Below are 10,088 nucleotides of genomic sequence, written 5' to 3' on the forward strand. Positions count from 1 at the left end.
AGGTACCTTCACCTCCGCGATGGGCGGGGAGGTGCCTGCCGCCATCCCGCCGCGCCTGGCGGGGGCGCTGTGGTAGCCGCGCCTCCCGCCGCGCTGCCCTCTCTGCGCCCAGCAGGCCGCGCTCCGTTGGCGGGCCCACAAACTCCGAGTCACGCGGTTCGTGATTGGGCGGCAGTTTCCCACCGGCCAATGGGAGGTACCGGCTTGCAGTGACGCGGCGCCCGCCTTCGGCGCCATCTTGTCGGCGGCCGGGTAAGCGGAGCGCCGTGCTGGGCCGGCCCCGCCATGCCGCACTACCAGGCCTGGGAGGAGTTCACACGCGCTGCCGAGAAGCTCTACCTCGCCGACCCCATGAAGGTGAGGCGGGGGCCGCGCTGAGGGGCCCCGCGGGCGGGCGGGCGTCCGCCCGCCCGGCGCGCTAGGCCCGGGAGGAGCGGCTGTGGGCTGAGGCGGTGGGCGCCGGCGGCTCCGGCGCTCTCGCTCTGTGTCCTGTGGCCGTCCGGGGAGGCGGGCGATCCCCTGAGCCCCCCCGGGCCGCCCTTGCCGGGCCGTGAGACCTCCCGGTGAGGATGCGTGTCCCAGCCGGGCCGTGGAGCCCCGCAGTCGCCGGGAGCGGTGCTGGTGGGGGCGGCCCCGGCTGCGCGCAGCTGGCGGGGGCGGCCGGCGGTTGGAAGGGTTTTTCGAGGTGTAGTTAGTTCTAGAAACAGCAGCAAGGAAGGAGACGCTCGCGGGTGCCCCACCTGACCTTCTTCCACGAAGCAGAAGGAAGTTCTTATTTAGCGCCCTAAAAACGAACATAGGGGACTGTGTCCCAGGTGTTACCAGCGGCAGGTGTGAACCTCGGGGATCGAACTTCAGAGACTTTGTGCTTGTTTACAGTGTACGTGTGTGTTAGAAACAGGGATGAAGGGTTCCGCTGAATGAAGAGCGCCCCGAGAATTGGTTGATTTTATGAGTTTACAAGATTGAAGTCAATGTCATTTGAATTTTTTTTCCTAAATAATGAAAAGAAAGCATTCATTAGGTCTTACACTGCATTGTTGCCTGCAGTGTCATTTCAGACTGGAAAGTGTTAGCCTCCTAAAAAGTAATTGCTCTAGGAATTAACTTCTTGGTAAATGATTGCTTTTTGGTTTTGGTAACTTTTTCAGCAGGACAGTTTATGCACATCTTAAAAGTAACTTAAGTCTTCAGAAAAAGCATTATGATTCAGCTAAAAGGCAGCACAAAAGGTAATGTGGGACTGGTATGCCTAAGAAAACTTAAGTAAAAAAAGGCCTAGTTTCCTTCACCAAAAATAGGAGACATGGGGAAACCTTCTGAAGTAGTATTTTAATGTCTACCTTTAATTAGCATAGCTGACCACTTCATATCTACTGATAATAAAATTGTCCTGGTTTACCTTTTTATGCTCTGTAATATTCAATTAAATTAAAGAGGAGTGAAGTCAGTGCAGTCGGGTGTTGCTCTTCCCCTTTCTTTAAGGGGTGTGTGTGTGTGTTGTCTCCAAAGGCAATCTCTTCCCATCTGGCAATAAACTAGTCTCTTTATGAAGGAGTTTATATAGACCCCAGAGTCACAGCACGAGCACCCTCCTTTTAATTTGCCAGAGAACTAGCCTGAGGAGCTTCTGTATGTAGTTGGGCTTGTCAAGAAACTGAAGGAAGGACAAGAATTATGGGAGATGAGCATGCAGTCTTTGTGAGCTAGTGAAGCTAGGTAGTGAGTGATCTTACCTTTTGCAGGAGCAGGTTATCTATCAAGTCCATGCCTGCTGCTTGTGGCAGCCTCTCATCCTTTTGGGCCTGCTCAGTCGAGAGATGTGCTGTTGTTACACAGCTGCTGTGGTCAGAAGGTGACAGTTCTTAAACAAGAAGGATAAATCTGTGATGAGATGCATCTTGGAGAAGGAATTGCAAGAAATGTTTTCCAGTCAAGGAGGTTGTTGAACATTAGCATGGGTCACTCTCCACAACAGATAACCTGTTTATAGTGTGAGTTCAGAATGCTCTCAAAAGGACATCTTGCTTTGTTTCTAGTTACTGATGCTAGCTGAGGCTAGAAACCATAGATACAAAGTCACTGTTGGCCAGTTCTGCATTCAGGAGGAAGCATTTAATGCTCAGTCAGTTGCTGAGGATGTCGATTTTTATCTCCATGGCTTTGAAAGCTTTGGTGGTTTGAGGGTCCAGAGGGACTGAGGATAGCTTAAAGCTCAGGGCAGGTGATTATAGTAGTAACTGTTTTATTGAGAGGTTGAATGCTTGCTTTCAGACTTCAAATTGAGCCTTACTGAATTTTGAAAACAATTTAATTTGAAAGAGCTCTCTTCAGTCTTCTGATTTTAATTATTCTAAAAGTGTTATTCTTTTTTATTTTCCTTTTCCACTTGCAAAAATATTAGAACACTTAAAATCTCTCTGCAGGCTGTAGTGCAGCTATTGAAGTAACTGCAGTGGCTGGAAATAAAACTGTTTTACATGATTGTTTAGCTACTGTAGAAGAAGAAGTAGTAATGTTGAGTTTATCCCACTCAGTTAATCCCTGTCAAGTCTTCATATAGAACTACAGGTTTTTTAAGTGTTTCAAGCTTATGAACACAAGCTTCCAGTTAGTTTTTCTGTGTGATATATAGCAAGTGGATGTCTTGTATTGACGTGAATCATAGCTTTATCTTGCCTGTCACTGAGGTCTCTGCAGCTGTTACAGAATGCTCAGGGTTGGGAGGGACCTCTGGAGATTATCTCGTCCAACTCCTTGCTAAAGCAGGTTGCACAGTCATGTCCAGGCAGATGTCTCCAGAGAAGGAGACTCCACAGCTTCTCTGGGCAGCTTGTTCCAGCGCTCTGTCACCCTCACACTGATGGTCTTCCTTGTGTTCAGAAGGAACCTCCTGTGCTGCAGTTTGTGCCCTTTACCCCTTGTCCTGTTGCTGGGCACCACTGAACAGAGCCTGGTCCCAACCTCTTGACACTTGCACTTAAGGTGTCTGTTTGCATTGATAAGATCCCCTCTCTATGTCATTGCTGTATTTACAGTGGTTTTGAACATGCCAAATACTAAGCTTCCTGATGCTGCTGTAATACCAGTTTAACATGTTAGACAGGGAAATGTGATAATTCAACTTCCACACCATCCTAGCTGTAGGACTAGTGGCCACCAGAGCAGTATGTAATAGTAGTAAAAGGTATTGTGAAGTTGGGCAGATTTCTCTCAGATATGTTCTGAGACTTTTTAAGAATTAACATCTATAGTTAACATGTTTGTCATTTCAGGTGCGGGTTGTTCTCAAATACCGACATTGTGATGGGAACCTCTGTATCAAAGTAACCGATGATGTAGCGGTAAGTACAGAATATATTCCTCTTTCAGGGCTTATAGTACCTCTCTCAGACTTGCCTTTTTCTGTCAGTCAACTTGGGAGCTCTTAGCCACTGCCTTCAGAGGACCTCACAGTATTCTCAAAACTCATTGTGCTCCGCCTTGCCTAGTTGATGTATCTGTGACTGATGCTGACCTGTGGTTCAACTCTGTGTGGCTTAGGAAAAATTCTAGCACCTCCAGTGTTTTTTATGGGTGAAAACAGAATTACTTTAGAATTCAACGAAAACAAGCACTGCAAAAATCTTGGACTATCTCTCTGTCTGAAAATGCTCTGTGGCACGACATCAGTAGTTTCTGCTGAAGCATTTTAGGAGCATCTTCAAACAGATGTGTTTACTAATGTGAGTGCGGTCCTTTTTATTTGCTCACAGTGGTGGCAACTTCCAGCTGTAGGTTAAGCTCCTTGGTGATGATGGACTGAGTGACAAGATTCGCTTGCAGTTCAGAGACCCTATTTTCTGAGATACTGTTACGGTGTCAGTTATGCATTCAGTAAAACTTCCGGAACTAACATGGAATTCTGCAGTGCCCTTCCAAGGGTTGCTGTACAAGGAGATGGAGCAGCTGTGCTTACAGGTTGCCCTTGTTCTGAATAGTCTGGGAGGGTGTTTAGAAGTGTGGGAGGGGTTAGAATGTGAGGTGATGGGCAGCAGGTAGAAATGCACTGGCATACGTGCTGATATGCATGCTGGCACCAAGTTCTCGGTGCTAGTGATGTTATAGCCGAGTTGCAACAGCAGTCTGCCCTTCTCTTATCCTCAGACTTGGAAAAAATCCAATTTCTTTCCAGGAAAAGTAGTGTGGCATTGGTGTTCCCAATAACCTGGGAGCGATGTGAAACGCCAGTAATGACGCTTCTTGATAGGATAAATAGGGCTTAATACAGGTGAGATGTTGAGTATGGGGCATTGATAACAGGGGGAAGCGAAGGGCAACTTAGTTGAAGTCTTCCGTGGGGAAGCTGGAGTCTGGTGATTCACAAACATGAAATCTTTTCAGTTACAGGCCGCCTTGCCTGCTTCCAGTCACAGAAAGCTGTTACACCAGTACAAGGGCAGGGGATTAGGTTTGGTTTGGGTTCTCTGTGTTTTGGTGTTTTGGTTGGTTTTTTTTTCTAAAGGCTGGAAGGGAAGTTTTCCTTGATGCTTAATCTGTAGAACTAATACAGCTGAAGGAAAAAACAGACTGTTTTGTACTGTTTGTTTCTGAATTAAAATAGGAATTTAACACTGGCGAAAGTTGTTGTGTTGACAGCACTGAAGAATGGAGCACTCTGGGGTGTTTTTTTCCATTGTTTAACTGCCCAGGCTGATTTTACTCATGCTGTACAGGTGTAAGAAATTACTTAGTCTGCAAAAAACCCAACCTAAGGGGTCTTTCTATGTGTTGTGGTTTAACTCCAGCTGGCAACTAAGTACTGTGCAGCTGCTTGCTTGCTCCACCTGCTCCCTTCCCCCAGTGGAATGGGAAGGAGAATTGGAAAAAGGTAAAACTTGTGGGTTAAGATAAGAAGATGTAATAAATGAAATAAAATAGAATGTAATACGATTGTGATGAAAAGGAGAGAGAGGAATAAAACCCAAGGGGAAAACAAACAAGTGTTGCACAGTACAGTCGCTCACCACCTGCTGACCGATGCCCAGCCAGTCCCTGAGCAGTGATCGGTGGCCCCTGGCCAACCCCTCCTCAGTTTATACACTGAGCATGACGCTCTATGGTATGGAATATCCCTCTGGCTAGTTCGGGTCAGCTGTCCTGGCTCTGCTCCCTCCTGGCGGCTTGTGCATCTGCCTACTGGCCGGGCATGGGAAACTTGAAAAGTCCTTAATTTAGAGTAAGCACTACTTAGCAACAACTAAAAACATCAGTGTGTTATCAGTGTTACTCTCACACTAAATCTGAAACACAGCACCCACAGCACTCTTCCAGCTACTAGAAGATTAACTATTCCAGCTGAAACAGGACACTGTGATAAGTCACTGGCATATTACTCTTGCTCCTTTTGCGTTTACAGGCTTGTCACATAAAGGAGTTCCTTAATCAGGTAGGATTGTCTTAGAAACATTTTGCTTGGAGGAGGGAATCCCCTTCAGTGGGAAATACTGAACTGATATGTCACTGGCAGTGTAATATTAAGGACTGCAAAAGGCAAAATAAACTTACTTTCATAATATAGAGAGTAGGAAGGTAAGTTCAGGTTTAAAATCTGGTTCTACTTTCAGACAACACAGAGGAGTGCCTTTACAGCTTTAACCCCAAGTTCTAACACTTTTTCTGAGAGAGGAGAAAACAGAATAAATCGTGAGCTTCCCTATTTTTCAAAACGGAAGGCATGCGCCTTCCAGAGAAACTTAAATGTAAACACAGATATGTGCATGTATTTTAAAACAGGGTAGATGTATGTTGGTGTTGCCTCATGGAAGCAGCGTGCCACAAATAAACATTTAAGTACTTACCTTGTTTTGTGTGTTCCGAGCACAAATTTATTGCAACTATAAACAGGATAAAAACAGTTCAAGTGAAATCTGATATTAAGCAACTTTCTCTTACAGTGTTTGCTGTATAGAACAGACCAGGCACAAGACGTAAAGAAGATCGAGAAATTCCACAGTCAGCTAATGCGACTCATGGTGGCTAAGGAATCCCGCAGTGCTGCCATGGAAACAGACTGAATTGCTGAAAATAAAATGAGTGCTCCGGTCATATTTCACTGGAAGAAAATATCTCTTGGATTTGAACGAATACTGGGACAGGAGATGCTTTTTTGTACTGAAGTGGACTGACGACAAGCCTGAAGCATTTCCCTCTGACCCTGCCAGGCTCCACTTTGGAAAACTAGGAAAATACATGCTTTCAATTGAAAGCTTATATTTATTTTTGGGAATTGAACAAGAAACTATTCTTACACATTAGGTATGCTAAGAAGACAAGTAAATATTTTAAATCTACAGTACTTTAGTCTGAATTTGATAGGCTGTAAGCATATTTCTGGAAAGTTACTATAAAATTTCATATAGATTTCATTGTGTTTCATACCTTATGCTGGTGTATTCTCACAGTGAGAAGGTTTATTAAACTGACTAATACTGTAGCATGGTGACTGGATCTAATAATATTTACATAAATGATATATATCAGTGGGCTTTAGAAGAATGGGTGTTTTCTGAACTTAAATGTTTAAAACTGCCAGTTTGTATTACCATTGTCACTAGAAAGATTTTAGCTTTTAGTATTGATTTTGGTCATAAGCTGTGCAACATTATCTGTGATGCAGTTTATAGAACTGTTATATTGGCTAAATAATTGAAATTCTGTATTTTAAAAATTGAAGTGAAACTTTGCTTAAATATTGCTAGAGATCAGTGAGAAACTGGGAGTTTATTTTCTGTTTATGCAAATATTGATGTTAAAAAACAGTTGGTGGCTTTTTTCTGTACTTGAACCCTTTTATACTAGCAGGGAGACCTTTTCCCATCCTTGCTTCAGGCAGAGTTGAAGTACGTCAGCAAGACAAATTCTAGAAGCTCTTGCCTATTATGTTAATAGCAAAAATGCAACCAAACAGTATCCAGATTCCTTATCTTAGCAGCTTGCTAACTGTGCATTTTCAAATGTTACATGTGGCAGATGAATGTCAGCCAACTGAATAAATGGATGAAAACCAGCTTAATAAATACTTAAATACCACTGTCAAGAAGAGACCAGTGCTCCTGTGGCTTAGATTTGTTTCTCATTGTTACCTCCAGTAGGGTGATGGAAGCCTTAACTGTCTTTTGCAAAGGCTCTTTACTTGAAAACTCAGTAGCTCAAATTAATACTTGCTTTGACTAGATCTTCCATACATAAAACCAGATGAATATTTTAATGTAATTATCTATTATACTGGGCTTTTCCAGGACTAGTGTTTTGTGTTAAACCAAGCCATGGAAGTAAAGCAGGGCCATAGAAGGACTTGTCAGTAATGGCATTTTTATGTAACAAAACAATCTACTTAAATAGCTACCTGCTGTCACTTACATAAAAACAATTGAGCTACTCTGAACAGTGGAGTTCCCGTGTCTGCCAAAGGCTTGGAAGAAAACCCGGGCTTGAATATTGCATTAGAGTCCCTTTCAGCTAAATATAGTGTTGCGTGTTGTTGGAAAATGCAGTGCTAAATTCCCAGTGACTATTCATATTCTGGTCTACTGGAGTGACTGGTATGCATGTAACACTTTGCATTTTGAATTGGCTTTTGAAATACAAATAAATGCAGAGAGAAGGCCAAACTTTGTTCTTAGTTAAACTTTAATAAGGTACTGTAATGTTGAAAATTTTCCTTGGTGCTCTGATTTATTTTCTTAATATTTGCAATAGTATATTAAGTAGTTAAACCATTTTTGTCTAAAGCACTCTTCTGCAGGATGAATTGCTGCTGCACGGTGTCATACAAATGAAGATTTAAGCTCTTAAATTGGCAGGTGAAAAGGCTGCAGCTATTTTAATGTGATTTTTGGACATCTCATAAACTGGTTTGGCATGTAGATGTCTTCTGTGAGCTGAGGTACAGGAAGGCCTCAGTGGTATTTTCTTGTTCATGGAGGATAAAAGTAGAGGGAAGACCAGACAGACTTGGTGTACTAAGTGGCTGAATGGCTTAAGCAATATACTTAAGCAGGTTTTAGAGGGAGGCAATTACAGTACTATATATTAGAGTAGCAGTTGTTAAGCAAAAGAGGCAGGGAAATGGATTTTTTTTTTTTCTACATTCAGAAATTATTTCTGTGAAACCATAAGGAAATATTAATGCTGCTTTTGTAAGAGTAAGTGTTGTGAAGCTTGTTTTCCGTATACTCACAGAAAAACTAGGGCGGTTCTGTGCAGTCGTAACGCGCAAGAATATTGATAAAGCTACTGCTTAAAAAAAAAGCTTTTGGACAGGTACTTCTCAACTTTGTCCTGGAATTTTCAGCAACTTCAATACTGTGTTCATGGGGTGGTAGAAAAGCTGTGAACTCAGCTCCTGCTTTTTGTGCTTATACTCTTGTTGGGAGTGTGCATGTGTAGGTATGTACACTGACCAGTTTCCTAATAGAATTTTAGCGCGTTAGTCCCTCACGTTGCCAACTACTTGAATGTGTCCACTGGTATGTGATGAAAAAATCGGCTTAATGTGGCTGCCGCACCAAAGGGGCGGTTGAATGCGTTGCATGTGAAGCTCTGCGCTTGGCAGCCCAGCATGTCAGCAAATGCTTCTAATCACCAGCTGGGAGTTCCTGCCAGTTACAGGCTGCAAACAGGCAGTGCCGGAGCGGGTAGGCAACCTGTGCAGCTGTAGATGGGTAACTTTGGCAGAAGTGGAATGCTTGGGGGGCGGGGGGGGGGGGGGTGTGGGGTGGAAAAAAGACATTTTCCCTTGCTATATATCTAATGTTGTTGCTGCATGTTAGTTATCTTCAGTAATTGATCTGTTTTGTGATAATAGTTTAATAAAGAATATGGGTCTTGTTATAGCACAAAGAAATTGAATTGGTTTACCCATGGAATTTATTCTGGTTTTTCTGGTGTTCTTCCTGAATGCTCAGAGTGTCTTGATTATGGTTCTTCCTTGTGCACAGCACTGAAGCTGGCTTTGTGTCTGAGCTCTCTTACATGCAACTGCATCACTTCTGTTTTCTTTTAGGGGTTTTAACCCTGAGCTTCCCTGTGTGTAGTCCATTCTGTAAGTGTGTTCTGGATTACAGGAAGATCCTTGAATTATCTGTAGAAGTGAGAATTATGGTCACAGGTCTTTGTTTTAGAGATCCTTATGAAAGAGGCCTTTGTTTCCTCTAAAGTCCTGACCTACCGCTTTAAAGAGTGACAGATTTGTTCTGTAAAATTGGATGCTTTGGTGCCTGAGTCTGTCAAAATGGGAAACATAACTGAAGCCAAGCAGGTGCTCTACAAAATGTTTTAACTTGTCAAAATAATTGTACTTCATCTTGGTAAGTTCCTTCCTGCAGTACAAATGTGGGTAATATTCAACATTTTGCTGTAACAAATGCGAAGAAACCCCAGGTTCTGCCAGATGTGTTCAGTCACTTAGATTGATCGCTTATTACCATAGATTGATCTTAAAGGATTGCATCATCTGGAAGGTGTGTTAGCCCTCCCGCTCTAGGCAGAACAAATCTCACCTCCTTTGTGTTAGTAACACACCATTAACCCCGCAATGCACCTTAGCTTTTTTCACTTCTGGCTTATGGGAAGATAAAACTAACAGAAACAATACTGTAACTGCCTTGTAAATGAAGTTTGAGATCTAAAGTGGAAAAATTTAATATATTAACAAATAAGTGGGAGCTTTCTGTATAACTTGCCTAAACTGCAGATTCTGCACAATCAAATTTCCATCAAGAGTCTGAGCGTTACTGGGTGACCTTAGGCAACAGGAGCTTAGCTGAAAACTATTATTCTTTGTACAGTGCTCTGCGCTGGGTAACTTTTAAATCTAATAGACTGAAACAAAGCTCTTTTGGTCAAGCCTGTCTAAGGAGCCTTCTTGTTAGATAACTTTCTTAAAGGATCTTCACTTCTTTTTTTCTTTTTTTTTTTTTTTTTTTTAAAGGAAACTGAAGAAACTGCATCTGCTTTCTTGCTGAAGTTATTAGTGATTTGCTTCTCAAGATGTGGGGGTGTCTAGTCTGAAAAGCTGATACCACTTTAAAGGTAGATGCTACATG

At 42.9% G+C, this 10,088-nt stretch overlaps 1 protein-coding gene across 1 annotated transcript; it reads left to right on the forward strand.

The window, feature by feature from the left end:
• Positions 1–201: 201 nt before the first annotated feature.
• Positions 202–8,892, forward strand: SRP9 (signal recognition particle 9). The gene is made up of 3 exons (XM_055726080.1): positions 202–357; positions 3,276–3,344; positions 5,937–8,892. The coding sequence occupies exons 1-3, from the start codon at positions 286–288 to the stop codon at positions 6,054–6,056; spliced, it is 261 nt and encodes an 86-aa protein (XP_055582055.1). The 5' UTR covers positions 202–285; the 3' UTR covers positions 6,057–8,892.
• The last annotated feature ends 1,196 nt before the right edge of the window (positions 8,893–10,088 follow it).

This window comes from Falco cherrug, chromosome 13 (genome assembly GCF_023634085.1).
Source record: "Falco cherrug isolate bFalChe1 chromosome 13, bFalChe1.pri, whole genome shotgun sequence".
NCBI classification, from domain to species: Eukaryota; Metazoa; Chordata; class Aves; order Falconiformes; family Falconidae; genus Falco; species Falco cherrug.

Coding starts and splice junctions, on each gene's coding strand:
- SRP9 (XM_055726080.1), top strand. CDS start 286: ATGCCGCACTACCAGGCCTGGGAGGAGTTCACACGCGCTGCCGAGAAG. Junction 358..3,275: donor ACCTCGCCGACCCCATGAAG/GTGAGGCGGGGG, acceptor TTGTCATTTCAG/GTGCGGGTTGTTCTCAAATA. Junction 3,345..5,936: donor AAGTAACCGATGATGTAGCG/GTAAGTACAGAA, acceptor TTTCTCTTACAG/TGTTTGCTGTATAGAACAGA.